The sequence below is a fragment of the Mytilus galloprovincialis genome, chromosome 5 (assembly GCF_965363235.1).
Source record: "Mytilus galloprovincialis chromosome 5, xbMytGall1.hap1.1, whole genome shotgun sequence".
Classification (NCBI taxonomy): domain Eukaryota; kingdom Metazoa; phylum Mollusca; class Bivalvia; order Mytilida; family Mytilidae; genus Mytilus; species Mytilus galloprovincialis.
The window spans coordinates 90,370,391-90,388,807 of NC_134842.1; the positions used below are offsets into that span (position 1 = coordinate 90,370,391).

The following is an 18,417-nucleotide window of genomic DNA, read 5'->3' on the forward strand; positions in this document are numbered from 1 at the left end:
ATAACCACACAACATACCAAGTAAATTATCAACATTCTCTCCAGGTTTTTTTAATACAGAGTTTACTCTGGTGTACACAGCATAAAAATTTGAGGCTGTTATCCTGCCTTCCCTTATCTGTACCCATTCAGGATTTTGAAATTGACCTAAAGTTGAAAAGTTGATACAGCCCGTAACAGAGTAGTGATCGAATTCGCGTTTCTTTACCGTCAGAATAAGTTACGTTATCGACAAACTTATTTCAGAAGTGACATAATTTAATTTTCTTCATCGACAAAATATTTCATGTCCAACGTGTAAGTTTTCATTGTTTAAGTCGAAGTTTTTTTTAACACAGTAAAACATTTTTTTATAATCAACCTCTGTCATTGGCATTTTCATTTTAACGGTTAAAGGATCAAATACGGGATCTCCAAAATTTCTATCATTTGTTATGAGGAAATCATTATTCAATCGAACATATGTCTTTGTTCATGACACATATTATGAAATACAAAGGAGTTGAAATTATCAAATACTTTCGAACTGACGGGGAAAAAAGTACATAATCTAGAATGTGTGTTCTTTCATAAACAATGGCTTCGTCATGCGAATCGACGAGATCATGTTACATATAACTGATCTTAGCTGTAGAAACAGTTGGTGCGACCTCGATAAAATCTTTATCAATTTTATATAGGCACTGGCTACGGTTACATGGAAATGTAACAATAATAAAAATATTATTGTTACATTGGAGACTAAACGCCGGAATGCATGGTTGGGTAAGGACCGGTTTAATTACGAATGTAACAATAATTATTGAGGCTACGGTTACATTGCGTTATTGTTACATGAAAAAAAGCAATGTACGATGGGACTAGTAATATGTACTAAATAATAAAAGTTGAGGACATTTATTACATACATTTATAACATACAATTTATTTACTGTAATTTTTTATTTACAATGACAATTTCTACAAATCCAGTAAGTTGTTTTTAAAGTCCGACACATTTTTGATGAACGAAATTACGTCCTCCACGGATACGTGTACATACAGAATTTCTTAGTATTTAAGTTACAGTTAGCAAACTTTGCTTTTGATTATCAATTTGCGTCAAGTTATAAAGCTGTATGAAATGTATGTCTTGATATTGTTTCAGTTTCGTTTAAAACGCATCCCAAGTTTTATTTTTTTCACCATAAACAAAATTGTTCCAAAGTATAATGACAGTAATAAGTTAGAGTAGGTGTGCAGTTAAATACTTTAAAAAGGTGAAACCATTGAACACAATTTTTTAGCCTTTGACAGTCGCACTCCTAATCTTGAGTAGTATCTTTATGAACATCAAAACCATTAATACGTAGTAAAACTATTCAAGTTGTACACCATTTGTTGAATAATAATATTTTATTATTTATCAGTATTAAATTACAAGTATTGTTTAGTACATATGAAAGAATGAAGCAATACAACTATAGAAGATTTAAGTTTAATCAATCTAGCGTACATTGCTGTTTTTCATGTAACAATAACGTAATGTAACCTCAGTATTTATTATTACATTTGTAATTAATCGGTTCCTCACCCAACTTTGCATTCCGTCAATTAGTCTCCAATGTAACAATAATATTTTTATTATTGTTACATTTCCATGTAACCGTAGCCAGTGCCTTTTATATAAGCGATAAATATTCATGACTACAATGATAATGAATTTATTGGAGTCACATCCACTGTTTCTACTGTAAACATGAACTCGTCGATTAGTGCAATGAAGACACTTTTAAAGATTGAGATTGTTGGTTTATTCTTTACACCTTCGAGGTATTAAAATTATTTCAGTGTTTATTTAAAGTTAAATTTATTTTCAAATCTCTTCTGTTTAAAATTGTCGAAACTTCCGTTTAAGATTTCTGTGGTAAACTATCTATTCTATAGTTAGGGCCATTTTATAATAAATACCCTTTTGTATGTAAGAATACTTTCTTTATAGAAGTATAGATCTGCTGGTTATAGATTTTTTTTTATAACTTTCATTATTGTGACGACGCTCTATGAAATTCAGATTAATTTATAAATGAAGTTGTATATAAATTTTTGGTCATAAACACAAATCTTTTAAACAGTTCGACGAGTGCGTCAGTGTTACAGTAGTCTGTTTACTGTAAGTTACTAAGCTTGGCCCGATTCATCTGTGTCATTTATGGAAACTAATTCACCACTTTCTGAGACATTCATTTTTATTTCACCATCAGACATGGAGCTACATTTGTAACTAAAGGAAAACTCTCATACATGTATATTTATATATTGGGAATTTATTTTTGTTTCCAAACAGAATTATAAGGTTATGTATAAGTGCTTCCGTTCACTGCACGATTGTAAATTGTCTTCCTAAAGACCAGCAAAAATAAATGGCACAAGTTCACGTAGTCATAAAAAAAAGTCGTATAATTTATGTTATCGAACAAAAAATCAGAAATACGGAATATTATATGTGAATGGTTAGGAAATCCGTTTCCCCTACATGTTTTAAAAGTCAAAGAAAAATGTTTTCCCTGATACAAACGTTTTAAAAACCAGCTTTGTGTAACCTATAGACAAATTCGACTGGATATAAGGAAGTTAATATGCTTACTCTGATTTGAAATTATCTTTTAGAACTTTATTTAGTAATTGAGAACCTATGTTGTTTATGGGTAATAGGTGAAATGTTGCATGATCCCTCAAAATGACAGCAAGCGCAGTTTTCCGGACGATTTTCATTTGTACACTGCTAAAAACTGTCAGGTCCTGGCCATGGTATATTTTGGAGAAATTCTTTTTTACTGATTTTTACTAAAAAAAATATTCCCTGTGTGTGCCATTGCAAGAAATAGTTTTGCTCGTTATTTTGTCATATTAAAAAAATTCTCAACAAAATTTTCCCGTTTAAACTGTACTAGAAAAAAGTTTGGCATGTGAAACGGACGAAGACATATTCTAAAAGAAGTACAAATACCAGTCCTCCCTTTTGTGTATACATATGAGAAAACATTTCGAAGTTATTGATTGAATTCAGATCCATCACACATACGGTACACATTGTAGTCCGAAAAAATAAAGGACTTCATTCCTATCAAACACCTTTTTAATTGTTTACCAGTATATTTCTTTTAGTTTTGGGTAAAATTGTAAAGGAAATAATACTATCAAGACGTCCTTTCATAAATCTTTTTTTTCTGTTCTGACTTTGAAGAAAATTAATGACTACTTTTCGCCCAATCGAAATGGTGCATGGACATATTTTGTTTCATATTATTAGAATTATTTTCAATATTATCGGTATTAAACTTGATTATCGACACATGAAAGTTGTCAGCATTGTCAATCTTTTTAACGTTAAAGTACCAATAGTTCGGTCACTACTCAATTAAGTTTGTCGATAACGTAGCTAATTTTGACGGTAAAGAAACATCAATTCGATCACTTCTCTGTTACGGGCTGTAGATAACTGTTCTTCATCAGTAAGTTCTGGAATAAAATCCATGAAATTCAAATGTAAATTGTCCTTTGTTGCCTTGAAGTGGTGCACAATGGTAGGTAAAAAATGTTTTGAGACATCAAAAATAAGAGGCGGTTCCAGAGAAACTTCAGACACATTTTCTGCATGTGATGTATCCATAGTCACAGCTGCTGGTTGTTCTGCTTTTTCATCAGGAAAACCTAAAAAAGAACACATAAATTTATTCCTCATTTTAGGCACTGTGAAGGCTTTGGGTTTACAAATTGGAAATAATTTTAAACAGTACCAAAGTCAGCAATTTTCTTATTCAGAACAAGAAGTTGAGGATATATCTTTGGAATTATATGAACACCGAAAAAAAGGAGCTTGGGAGCAATTTTGGTTGGGATTAATTGCCTGGACAGTTAAGGAATAAATCATTCATGGACCAAAACCATTTCTTCTTTAATACTTTTTACAAGTCTTAGTGTACATGTACATTGTTCTATGATTTTCTAATATTCTTGAAAAATTTCTATATTACAGTCACATTCTGATGCACAAAGGGAAGTAATCCTTATATTATGAAATTATCTTCCCTTTTAACAATTTGTCTAGCTGTTTTATATCATTGATTCTATAATGCAGTTTAACATTTCTTTTTTTTTATTGTCTTTGACCACAAATGTTGTACTGTCAATAATGTGTACAGTTTTATGACTGAGTACAATAATTCATTGCATTGGATTTAACCTGTAGACTAGTTATATTGATAAGTAATTTCATGAACCACAGTATCTTTTAGGTACTTTTTTTCAATGGGTTGCTAGCATAACACTTTGACACAAACATAAGCATGTGATAAACATTTAAAAATTTAAATAAAACATACCTTTAAACATACAAGAATTTGGTGTAACTGCTTTCAGGTTTTGGATAAGCTGATCAATATCTTGTATCTCTGCAACTGGTCTGTAATTCCTCTTGCTTGTATTAACAAGTGGTCTGCTGTGTTCTAAATTAAATAAAACCAACTAAAATAAGCAAAAAAAAAGTGACTTGACTGAACATGCTGTATTTTGCAATGGATATTCAACCACTCTTTAAAATTGCCCTTGAATTTCCTTAGGCACAATATTAATTACTATTCTAATGCAATTTGGATGTAACATTTTTTTTTATTTAATCCTCTTACCATAAATAAAAATAATTGTGTCCTTGAACATAAATATCAAAACATACATTATATTTCAATGTGTAAATTATCTTGGTGACATTTGGACTGGAGAGCAAAAAAATATGATCTTGTTACCATGAAACTTACTTCTACCATGTCTTGACTTCACAATATCTATTTCAACCAGTGGCTTATGGTGTAGTTCACTCTTTTCATTTGGAACGGTCCATTTGCTTTTTGAGGAAGTGCAACTTGTTAAGCCAAGTCTGTTTGCTGATTCAATCCTGAAGAGCAATCCTGCTACATGATTACATGTCTGACCAAGTCTGAAATTTAAGCAAATTTTAAACGTCTTGTTTAATAAGAGGTAGTCATATTTTTTATTTAATTTTATGTAAGCTTTTGGTTAAGATGTTGTACAAAAATGTTTACATGTATCTAGTATTATGTTATCGTAACCATGTCAGTTTTCCATTTGTGTTATTTCTGTTGACAAAATTTGTCAAGATTCTGTTATTTTTAAATATATTTATTAAACTAAATATTAATAAAAATATGCCATAAAACTGTTATCAATTTTGAAGTGAAGTACTTAAATTGGCCAATTGTACAAAAATGTAAAGAAGAGTATGAACTGAAACATAAACAAAACCTTTGCAATACACATGATACACAGACATTTGAAATGTATCCTGTGTAATAATAAAGATATACAACAGAAATCACACACAAAATTAAATTTATTTTTAAATTGCAATACTAGTATATATATAACAGAACTACATGTATGGATTAAAGTTATCTTGTACACCATACATGTACACATGTATGTTGCTAAGTTCCCTTATTTATACAGTGTTATAATGAATGAATGCCATGGAACCATTTAACCTTCTTATTTTGTTCATTAATGCTGGGACTATTGTGATAATATTAGTATAATAGTCCCTGATTCATGGTTATTATAGAACATTTTTAAAGAGATGTGGTATGAGTGGCAATTGGACAACTCTCCGTCTACATGTTATATATATGCATGAAAATAAATTATACCTACCCAGCCGTGCAAGTACAGTAAGCAGCTTTGACATCTCCAGATTCTTTATCAATGCAGGCCCATACATCATGGTCTGTATCAGATAGTCTTTGTGATGGGGTACATTTAGCTCTGAGTAAACAGGATGGATGGTCTCTCTTAATGTTGTGGTAAAATACCTCCTTCAACCAGTCACTTTTGAAGTACTCATAGGCTTTGCCAACCTTATATTCACTGAGGTATTTGTTAACTATTCCGATGGTGGGGTTCACAGTATTTATATAAGAAATAATAACTGATAAAAAGGTAGGTGGCCAGTGTGCTATACCCTCTTTCTCGTCACACCACTTTTCTGACAAAGCCAATGGGTCGGGAATGTCTTGTGTAGAGAGAATTTTATCATAATCTTCTTTATTAAGCCTTAATACTTCTGATTGGGATGGCACACAAGGTAATGACAATCGACTCGCCGCATATGTCAGAGCAACAAGTTCGGCTTTGGTACCTTCACCTGAAAGTCCACGAAGACTAAGAAATTCTTTAAGTGAGGAAACTTTCCAAGTATTCTGCCATAAATTAAAATTGAATAAATAGTTACAGATATTAACTTTGAAGTTGTAGTATTACTGTTTATCGATTAGTTTTGGTGCTGCGCTGATGCTTGTTTAGAAGTTGTCATGGGATTAGCTTCCGTCTCCAAATGACCTTTTGACCCGCGGTGCTTCCGGTGACATGCGCAATAAACGATACAAGTGTAAATACGTCTATTCAATAGGTCTTCAACACAGCGAGAAAATCCCGCACTCGAAGGCGTGCTTCAAATAACCCCTGAACAAACATGTGTACTAGTTCAGTGAGAATGGAGGTATGACATATTTGCCTCTGTATTTATAACAATGAAGTTAAACGGAATAATATATAAGGAAATAGAAAATAAAGTATTAAAACTTAAAGACACATTCATACGGAAGCGTATTAGCGCCACGCATTTTTTTTTTTTTTTAATTTTCTTCCTATATTTGCGTTATTTAACGCAAACATTTGCGATATAACGCAAATTTTGCGTTACAACGCAAACATTTATTTATCTTGTTTCTTATTTAAGATTCAAAGGAAACCGCAGTTATTTGATAGAGGAGGCTGTATATATTAAAATTTATCACCTTAAAGTTTGTAGTTATTGCAAAGTAAAATGCTTGAATACTTACAAGATATCATCGACTAATAATGAGCAGAATAATATAAGAAGATGTGGTAAGAGTGTCAATAAGAAAACTATCCATCTAAGTCACCATTCCTAAAAGTTAACTATCTTAGGCCAAAGTAAGGTATTCAACACGAGGCATTGGCTCACACTGAACAGCAAACTATAAAGGCCTCCAAAAAGTGTCCATGTTACTACTAGTATATATATTACAAAGACAATTGAGTAAATTGAGGTTATATCGAGAGAAAAAAAATCAGCTATAGCTATAACCGAATATAAATATACTTCCAAAGTATACTCTCGTTTGAAAACTGTGTAAACAAGCTACCCTGTAGCAATAAATGTATAGAATGGAGATGTTTTATAATAAAATTATGTTCTCTCCATTTAAAGTGCTACCCAAGCATCTTAAAAATACTTCTCTGTATTGAAATGAAAATTTAATGACTTTCTATCAAAGAATCTTTATCATATTCTGAGATTTAAAAAACATTTTAAAGCAAAAAGATCATTTTGTTGATTTGACTTGGAAGTTTCACAACTGTATGATACTATTTTTTATCTTTCAATTGAAATATGCCTATATACTATACTATATCTATTTTCTTCTTAAATTATATACTTTTCTGGTGCACAAATCAGTCTTAATTCATGTATAATTACACTTCAAGTATTCCATTATTCCTAAGCATATTTATTACAATGATTTGGCCTTGTATGTATGTATCTTTTTTTTTTATCTACTAGTAAATCATAACCAAAATGAATGACAGACTAACATATATATAAACTTAATGAATAATTAAAATCAAGATATTTGCGTTATAAAGCAAATTTTTGCGTTATATCGGAAATATTTGCGTTATTTCGCAAATGTTTGCGCTGTAACGCAAAGAATTGCGTTGTATCGCAAAATTGCGTTATAACGCAAAGGTTTGCGTTATATCGCAAAGGTTTGCGTTATATCGCATATGTTTGCGTTAATCGCAAAGATAGGAAGAAAAATATTAAAAAAATATGTGGCGCTAATACGATATCGTACATTCATGAGCATGAACAAACTATCATCTTGAACGATAACCTTTTATATAAACTTGTTAAAATTAAAAATGATAAAATAAACTGTAATAATAGTTGAAAAACAAATTTCATCAATTAATATTGTTTATCAAATCAAGTTGTTTGACAAAACGCTTTGATTTGTTTATCCTCACAAAAACAGCTTATAAATAAATTATATTTACAGAAATAATAATCAAATTGCTTGTGCTGTAAAATGACCATTAGCAGGTGATCTCAATACACAATGTCTAAATGTGATACTGTCAAATTGAGGTTAAATCTCTGGCGGTTATGATTTACCTTGATGATTGTGTTATTAATTAATATAAATCGGGAATAACAATGTAAATATAAAAAAGAAGATGTGATATGATCACCAATGAGACAACTCTCCACAAGAGACACAGAAATTAAAAACTATAGGTCACCGTACGGCCTTTAACAATGAGCTAAGCCCATTCCGCATAGTCAGCTATAAAAGGCCCCGAAATGACAATGTAAAACAATTCAAACGAGAACACAGACACATACATAGATAATGTGGCGGGGTTAAACATGTCAGCGGGATCCCAACCCTCCCCTAACCTGGGACATTGGTATAACAGTACAACATAAGCTTATTTTTATAGAGAAAATATCGTGATGAGGTTTATCTCCAACTGTGGTGTCCGTCATCGGAGGATATTAATTAAAAAGTCTAAAATAAAGATCTACTAAAAAATCTTTATTACAATCACAATAATTACAATTTCAAATAAAATATCTCAAAACTTTTTCCATACTTTAGAATTCGAACATATATATAATTTCCTGAAAGGTCGACTATAGATCGTCTAGTTAATACAAAGTGTCTTTATACTATTTTGAGAACTGTATGTTAATGAAAGATACCAATGTACGTGGGTTAAAAATAAGAAAACCGTGAAATTGTCATAGCTTGTGATTACAGATTCTTATTTGAAGTCACTATCTGTGTAAATTTCTAAAACAGACATCCACATTTGAAGTAGACATTCTATTTCCTCACACGATATATTATTTTTGTAGAATCTCAGGAGGGGGTCTCTTGAATCGAGCAGTTTAAACATGGCAATCAGAAAAAAACTAATGCGAAAGCACCTAGATCAATCTGTAATTACTGACAACAACCACAACCAGAACATAAAAAGAATAAAGAATACAGAAAAATGAACAAAAATAAAATAAAGAATACAGAAAAATGAACAAAAATAAAATAAAGAATACAGAAAAATGAAAATAAAGAAAAATGGATAAAAAATAAAGAAAGTAAATAAAGAAGAAAAACAACAAAGAGGTGCTAAAATATAAGGAAAAATGACAATGGGTAAGACGTATAACGAATAGAGAAAAAAAGAATACAGAACTAAAAAAAAAGAATACATAATGTAAGTCCCCATCACTACCCTCAAAATTTTTATCTGTTCAACACATTCAAAGTTAATAATGCAATAGTGTTGTTCTACAGTATGTAAACACTGAATAAATCAACTGAGAGAGAGGGAAATATCGTTTGGTATTGCTACGAGAAGAAGAACACTACGCACATAGCTTTATTGATCTGTGCTGTACGGTTTTCCATACATTATATATTACACAACTTAACCTACTATGTAGCTGTGGTGAGTAATTTTGTACGACTTTGCCCCCCGCAGAGCTATAGAAAAACAGTACATTAACGGGTGTTACACGGACTCTTTTAAGATGATACACGGACTCTTTTTAGTTGTTACACGGACACTTTTTATGAATAGAATCACTCGTGCATGATCAGTGAGTTCATGGGCACTTTAACTTTCAATTAGATTTGAATTTTTTGGTTCACCGACTTATTTCCTGTCTTTTTATTGAACAAAATATTTACGTTAGCATCAATATCTTTTTTCAAACATTTCCAATAAAATACTATTCATATCAGTACACTAAGGGATTTATTAGACATTTAACTTCAAAAAAAGGGGGGGGGGGTATGGTTTCTCCTAAAAAAGATATTTTGATCCCAAATTTTACGAGAAAAAAATTATTATGGTCAAGCAGATGACAAATTAATGTTTTGAATGATTCCTGATTTTCCGAAAACCGTAAATAGTGCTAATTTAAACAAAAACATTTGGGTGCTGGAGTTGAAAAGTATATTGTTAATATACTCAAAAAAGAACATACCGCCCCCTTTATGAAGCAAAATATTCGGTCAATAACTGTTTTTTTTTCAATATATGGACATGAATAGTATTTTGGACAACACTGAGAGTAAAGAAATGATGATACTGACGTGTATATTTCAATAAAAATAAGACAGGAAATAAATAAATAAAAATCAAATCGTATCAAAAGATAAAATCCCTATCAACTCACCAATGCACGATTGATCCTATAAACAAAAGGTGTTCATGTAATACACGTCCAAATAAGCAGCAAATCTAGAAGAAAATCATTCAACTTATTTCATCAATTTTGGGCGGTAAGCTGCGATTGGATCATAACGTAACACGTGTTTAATCCCGATCAAAACTTGCAGATCTAGAGACGAGCATGAATTTAAAAAAAATAAAGTATATACCTGAATTTATATAATATTAAGACAAAATCCATTTTTTCATAAACATTTCATTCACTAATGAAGTAGGAAATTCATTCTTTTGATACATTTATATTGTTATCGAATTTATATCAGTTGCGGATCCAACCCCCGGGAACCCCCACCACTGAATGTTATGTAATGTTATGTAAATTCATGTATTTGGCAACAAACGCGCGATTTTTACGATTTTTTTAAGGGGGGGGGGGTGGTGGATGTAATGGCACATTCTGCATTTTATCATCAAAAATAAAGATCACATCCTGTTTATTTTAAAATCAATTAGCCCCCCCCCCCCCTTTTACCCGCTTTCCGTTTCATCCATAAAAATTAAACGTTATCCTACTTACCACTAAAATATGTCTTTAATATATTACTTTTTTACGAAGTTGCATTCTAAAAAGTCTTAAATGTGTACAACATTCATCTTTTACTTGAAATGGTTCTTTTTTTTTTTTTTTTATCAAATTCTAAGATTCCTGATTTTTCTTCTTGAAAAAAAATCTCAGTTGAACGGAAATGAAAAAAATAAAGGAGTTTATACTGTAACTTACATTTACTGCTTTATGGCTATCTAAGTTTCTCAAATGTTTAGTCTTGCAAAATATATTATTACTTTCTTGAAACGTCGTACAAGTCAGATAAAAAACAAAAGTAACAAAAGAAACAGGCCGGTAACAACCAGCCGAATAGTTTTTCTGCACTTGAAGTCAGGTCAAGGTCCTCGGCTATCGCCTCGGACCTTGACCTGACTACTCGTGCAGAAAAACTATCCGGCAACGGTTGTTACCGGCCTGTTTCTTTGTTACCTTTGTATTTTATCTAATACATAAATACATTCATTTTAACTGAAGAAAATACACTAATTTTTAAACATACTTTTCATGCTGTCTGCCGCTTAAAACAAAAATTTTAATTTAATAGACATAGTACATTGTTCTAGTTATGTATTCATTAGTGATTAAATCCTAACCTGTTGTTAAATGTATCATGTGTATGGTGCAATATAAGTGTCATAATTATTTCCGTGATAAATACGTGTAAACCTTATTGCTTTACGACTTTGAGTTTAGATATAAGTTTTTTTTATCATTACAATGTTATTATGCTTGTATTGATAGCCCATGGACGTTTTTACTTGAACAAAGACTACCATGGGGAAAACAAGTTTAAATACTAAAATAAAACAATATGTGTGTGTGTGTGTGTGTGTTGTTTTATTTATGAAATATGATCTTTTCGTCAATTTTATAAATCTGTTCCACCTTACGAAAGTTCTTTGGAAACCTTGGTATAAAAAAATCCATAAAATCTGATCGTCATTGAAAGAAATAGTCTTTATCTTTTATTTCGTTAGTAACCAATTTTTTTTTTTTTTTTATCAAGTGGATATAATATTTCAAAATATTTTTTCCCGGCAATATGAAGACCCCCAGTTTTTAAAGGCAGTGCTTTAAGGCCTGACTTTCAAGTCATGAGGTTCATCTTTCCTTACGCAAATCTTTGCTGGGGGTCATTTTGCAAGAAATAGATCCGGAAATGTTTAAATTTCTCCTCTACTTTTTGTGGTATGTATTGATTTTTGTTCCTTTCATTTACATTGGGAAATAAAGAAACGATCAGTGTGTATTGTTCGTTTTAAAAATCTGTTTATTAATGTGTCTTTTGCATTATAAGCAGTCAATCTGATTACAAACTATCATTATTCGAATTCCGTGTGGAAAGAGGTCCGTTCAATTTCGAGTACTATTTGCGATCTAAAGATATTTTAAAATCATTTCACTCGTTGATATAACATGATATTATAATTAAAAGTCGACTGACCGTGAATTATATTGCATAATATACAATTTAAAGTATTTCTGTACGTGAAGCCGTATGACGTTATAGTTATTTCGGTCTCAGTTATGTAAAATATGAAATTATCGTTCCTGAATAGGGTTCCACTAATTAAAGACAAGAAGCGTCAAAAAGTGATAAGAAGCGACAATAAAATTAAAATAGCGATAAGAAGCGACAATATAATTAATTTAGCGAGAAGAAGCGTCAAGAAGACTATATAGCGACTATACATAAATAAAAAAAAATGTCATTGCAACAACTTATTCCCCATAGATATTAAAAAAAAACATGCATTATTTTTTATTATAGGGGCGGTTATAAAACATTTTTTATATTACTGTACATTGATAGATAAAAATATGTTTTTATTAAGAAGAAAGGGATTAGTTTTTATTAGATATAAAAAAAAATATATTTTATGCACACGCTAAAAATTGGCCATCAAAACAAAAAAATTTCAATTTCCTTTTAAAGAATTTATTGAATGAAAACCATGCAATATCATTTCCTTTCTAACAGTGAAATTCTTCTTTTTCATAGGGACATATTTGATAGGTGTAGCTTCACCCTATCACATCAAATGAGAATAGCCTCGTGAGAGAAATACGATTCGCTTGTCCCTTGTTAGTTATTGTCGCTTCGTCACTAAATTAAACTTCTTGTCGCTGTTTGTCTCTAAAATTCTTCTTGTCTCTTATTAGTGAGACCAGTCAGTTCCGTCCTTAACTTCCGTTTTTGCACTGCAAAACAATCACACAATTAACGATGCCTAGTCCTTGTTGATGTGTACCTGAGTGTCATTTAAGAGGAGGACTTGCATTTCTAAATGACTTAATAAGAAGGAAAAGTTGGATCAACGCCATGGCTCAAACGTAGATTGTCATGTGCGATGCAATCGTAGAACCCATATCAATCAGCTGTTGTTTGCAAGGCACATTTTACTGAAAACGACTACGTTCAGGAAACTATTCATGGTAAAACTTTATTTTCTTTAAGAAATATATACTGTTATTTATATAATCGCCATGCAAGTAAACCAAAGTCTGTTTGCAACCGCAATTATCGTTTTAGAATAAAAAGGGGGGTGAATTCAAGACGTCATAACTTTTGGGATTACGATTCAATATCATCTGTTTGACATTTTTTGGTTAATACTACAATTGTATGGTTTTTCTACAAGAGATATATTATACTGATAATTATTTTAGCAGTAATTATGTAAATTTCGGTTGTAATGACAAGAATTCATGAGCTATGCCTCGGGCTCTTGAAAAATATCAATGACAATGTAAACAGGAACAAAACATTGACATAAATGATGCTCTCCACCTATGTTATAGTTATTTAGGTATGTGTGTTGCACAAGTCTTTCACAAGTTTCAAAAAAGCTAATGTTATAAAACTTTTTTCAGGGCACATACCCACTTTATAGAGACTTGTCTACTGCCATGCATTCCCATCCTATTTTCATGCACCATTTGTAAGCAAGAGACTGAATGGTTTACAAAATTAAAAATCAGGACGGTGTCCCGTTAAACCAAAAGAACTAAACTGGATGAATATTGTAGGAGAAATCTAGAGGAAAGTTTTGATTTGTGAAATTGGTTTTCCTGAACAGATGTACATTCATCCTGCAGGAAAGATTTATAACTGTCCACCACCAACTGACGAGCTAATGTTGAGCTTCACAGATGGAATTACTCAAACACCATAAATGCCTATGTTTTCAGCACAGATGTCACAAATCATGACACAGCTGTGCATTTTTATGCCCCACCTACGATAGTAGGGGGGCATTATGTTTTCTGGTCTGTGCGTCTGTTCGTCCGTTCGTCCGTCCGTCTGTCCCTCTTCAGGTTAAAGTTTTTGGTCAAGGTAGTTTTTGATGAAGTTGAAGTCCAATCGACTTCAAACTTGGTACACATGTTCCCTATGATATGATCTTTTTAATTTTAATGCCAAATTAGAGTTTTTACCCCAATGTCACGGTCCACTGAACATGGAAAATGATAGTGCGAGTGGGGCATTCGTGTACTGGGGACACATTCTTGTTTATACCTGTTAAGAGTCGAAAACTAAATATTATTTTTATATAAATAAACATATATTGTGTCATTTTAGAACTTATATTTTTCCAAAGGATGCATGAATGAAAGTAGTGAAATTCATTTTGCTTTGATATATAGATTTGAATTACAATTGTTCATGTTATTGTAATGCATATAAAAATAAGGAGATGTGGCACAATGTAAATATATGATATTCTGTGAGTTTATCAAACTAAAGGGGATAAGAAATGGGTATAAGCAGTTACAGGACTGTACTACTGTACAATCTCCAACAATGAGAAAAACTCATACTGTAAAGAGAATTTCATATTTACAAGTAAGTTTTGTTTTTGCATTGAATAATTTTCTTCTATTGTCTTAAAAGCAAATATTGGAAGTGGTTAAAATGCTAATGAGACAGCTTTTATGGCCACCAGATGTCATTGTTACCTTGATTAAAAACTCCTTTTTAGCTCACCTGACCTGACTCATCACTTGGTTTCGTCGTCCATAAACTGTTACAAAAAATCTTCTCTGAAACTACTGTGCCAAATTTAACCAAACTTAGCCAAAATCATCATTGCGGTATCTAATTTAAAAAAATGTGTGGTTAGACCCGGTCAACCAACCGAGATGGCCACTATGGCCAAAAATAGAACATACAGGTAAAATGTAGATTTTGGCTTATAACTCTGAAACCAAAGCATTTAGAGCAAATCTGACAGGGTGAAATTGTCTCTTCAGTGAAGATCTATCTGTCCAGGAATTTTCAGACAAATCTGACAACCCGTTGATGGATTGCTGCCCCCAAATTAGTAATTTGAAGGAAATTTTGCAGAGTTTGGTTATTATCTTAAATATTATTATAGATAGAGATAAACTGTAAACAGCAATAATGTTCTGCAAAGTAAGATCTACAAATAAGTCAATATGACCAAAATTTTAAGTTGACCCCTTAAAGAGTTATTGCCCTTTATAGTCAATTTTTAACAATTTTCATAAATTTTTGTATTTTTTGTTAATTTTTAAAAAATATTTTCAACTGTAAATACTGGGCCATGTTTATTATAGATAGAGATAATTGTAGCACCAAGAATGTTCAGTAAAGAAAGATCTACAAACACATCCCCATCATCAAAAACACAATTTTGTCATTTTATATGTGTCCGTTGTTTAATATGCACATAGACCGTCCAAGGTGAGCGACACAGGCTCTTGAGAGTCTCTAGGTCATTAATACAGGTAGATAACTTTATCATGTTTATACTGAAAAATAATTTTGCTTGGAGGGAGAATTTTAAAAAAGTTCTGTCTTCAAAAGAGTTGACATGTTATTATGTACATTAACCATTATGTTACTTGATGTTCTAGCAATACACACAGAACGGAGACAAGTCAATCTTTGTGAATTATTTTTCATAGGATAGGAGTAATTGAATATGTGTATATCATCAATAATTAAAAATAGTTTTATTTACATTAAAAAGGAAAAGTTCTTATGTCTTAAAAATGCATTTCATGGCGAGGTACAGAAAATATACTGTAAACAGAAGACTATAGATATAGGTGAACTAGGTACAAGAGAACTCTAAATCTTAAATACTACAAACCACCTCTGTTCTATGGAAGATAATGATATAACTGGACTAGAAATACACACAACCTGTAATTAACTGCCTTTACAGCGCTTTCGCGCTTTGATTTTTTTTTTAGTTGTAGCAGAACATGTCCGTTACCACGTATATCTCATTGTTTTTATCTCATTGTTTGTATTGTAATATGGAATTTATTGATGTTGTAATGTTTATGCCCTTTGGGGCCCATAATTGAAAATAAAATATCTTCTTCTATGAGGGTCTTCTATACGTGATCATAACTAAAGAATCATACTGTATACGAAAATTACTTTTAACCATTTTTTTTTAAACTAAATAAATGTTTATTTGAATATAAGTACATTAGATATTTGTTTCATTATAATACGTTATTCTGGTTTGCTAACTGCACATCACGTGTTATTCCTTAGGCAATTGCATTACACAATAAAACTTATCATTCATAATAACACGAGGTCCCACATTAAAGTGCACAGGTGAATTAAAATCGTGTTTTCATGATCCTAGCTAAAACATGTAATTATAAGTATTGAATGCTTCTTTTTGTAACTTCATACGTTTGTAAAAGCGACGACCGTGCGCATATTTTTAGAAGCGCTTCATACAAAAAGTACTTCGGTCAACGAGAAGCATTCAGTTCTTAAATATAAAACTAGTAAGATTTCACAGATTTCACAGTTGTATAATTGAAAATGAGACAACTCTCCAACAGAGAAATAAAGACATAATATAAGTAAACAACTATTATAGGTCACCGAACGGCATTCAACAATGAACAAACAACTTACAGCGTAATAAGCTATACAAGGTCTTGTTCTTAGATGCATGATTTTTTTATTAGTTGTTAGTGGCTTTGAACTAGCTGTCAGATAACTGCGAGTACTCTCAGATCTGTTCATTGCGTCTTTTTGTGTCGGGATGTATAAGTACCCGACCACGTCTACTTGTATTTTGGTCCATCTGATGAGTTAAGCCTTTTTCAACTGATTTTTATAGTTCGTTCTTATGTTGTACTGTTATACCACTGTCCCAGGTTAGGGGAGGGTTGGGATCCTGCTAACATATTTAACCCCGCCACATTATTTATGTACGTGCCTGTCCCAAGTCAGGAGCCTGTAATTCAGTGGTTGTCGTTGGTTTATGTGTTACATATTTGTTTTTCGTTAATTTTTTTACATAAATAAGGCCGTTGGTTTTCTCGTTTGAATTGTTTTACATTGTCTTATCGGGGCCTATTATGGCTGACTATGCGATATCGGCTTTGCTCATTGTTGAAGGCCGTACGGTGACCTGTAGTTGTTAATAGATATAGGAAGATGTGGTGTGAGTGCCAATGAGACAACTCTCCATACAAATAACAATTTAAAAAGTAAACCATTATAGGTTAAAGTACGTCCTTCAACACGGAGCCTTAGCTCACACCGAACAACAAGCTATAAAGGGCCCCAAAATTACTAGTGTAAAACCATTCAAACGGGAATGTCTGTGTCATTTTGGTCTTTTGTGGATAGTTGTCTCATTGGCAATCATACCACATCTTCTTTTTTATATTGAAATGACCTATGATTAGAAATGCAAACGAGAAAACTAAAGGCCTGATTTTTAAGTAGTTTATGCAAAAAAACAATGAACGAAAAACAAACTAGAGGCTTTAAAGAGCCTGTGTCGCTCACCTTGGTCTATGTGAATATTAAACAAAGGAAGCATATGGATTCATGACAAAATTGTGTTTTGGTGATGGTGATGTGTTTGTACATCTTACTTTACTAAACAGTCTTGCTGCTTACAATTATCTCTATCTATAATGAACTTGGCCCAGTAGTTTCAGTGGAAACTGTTAATAAAAATTTACAAATTTTATGAAAATTGTTAAAAATTGACTATAAAGGACAATAACTCCTAAAGGGGTCAACTGACCATTTCGGTCTTTGACTTATTTGTAAATCTTACTTTACTGAACATTATTGCTGTTTACAGTTTATCTCTATCTATAATAATATTCAAGATAATAACCAAAAACAGCAAAATTTCCTTAAAATTACTGATTCAGGGGCAGCTACCCAACAACGGGTTGTCCGATTTATCTGAAAATTTATGACAGATAGATCTTGACCTGATAAAATTTTTACCCCAAGTCAGATTTGCTCTAAATGCTTTGGTTTTTGAGTTATAAGCCAAAAACTGCATTTTACCCCTATGTTCTATTTTTAGCCATGGAGGCCATCTTGGTTGGTTGGGCGGGTCACCTGACACATTTTTTAAAACTAGATACCCCAATGATGATTGTGGCCAAGTTTGCTTTATTTGGCCCAGTAGTTTCAGAGGAGAAGATTTTTGTAAAAGTTAACGACGACGGACGACG

At 31.8% G+C, this 18,417-nt stretch overlaps 1 protein-coding gene and 1 long non-coding RNA gene across 2 annotated transcripts; one reads left to right on the plus strand and one right to left on the minus strand.

Annotated features, from left to right (window-relative positions):
* Nucleotides 1-1,303: 1,303 nt before the first annotated feature.
* Nucleotides 1,304-7,959, minus strand: LOC143074196 (uncharacterized). The gene is made up of 6 exons (XM_076249745.1): nt 7,954-7,959; nt 5,706-6,250; nt 4,796-4,974; nt 4,364-4,486; nt 3,468-3,692; nt 1,304-1,320 (listed from the first exon to the last, which is right to left on the minus strand). The coding sequence occupies exons 1-6, from the start codon at nt 7,957-7,959 to the stop codon at nt 1,304-1,306; spliced, it is 1,095 nt and encodes a 364-aa protein (XP_076105860.1).
* A 4,028-nt stretch (nt 7,960-11,987) lies between these two features.
* Nucleotides 11,988-14,506, plus strand: LOC143076681 (uncharacterized). The gene is made up of 2 exons (XR_012978752.1): nt 11,988-13,365; nt 13,804-14,506. It is a non-coding gene; the product is annotated as an uncharacterized LOC143076681 (long non-coding RNA).
* Nucleotides 14,507-18,417: the final 3,911 nt, after the last annotated feature.

Coding starts and splice junctions, on each gene's coding strand:
- LOC143074196 (XM_076249745.1), bottom strand. Junction 4,975..5,705: donor TACTGTACTTGCACGGCTGG/GTAGGTATAATT, acceptor CTTAAATTTCAG/ACTTGGTCAGACATGTAATC. Junction 3,693..4,363: donor AAATTCTTGTATGTTTAAAG/GTATGTTTTATT, acceptor GTTCTTTTTTAG/GTTTTCCTGATGAAAAAGCA.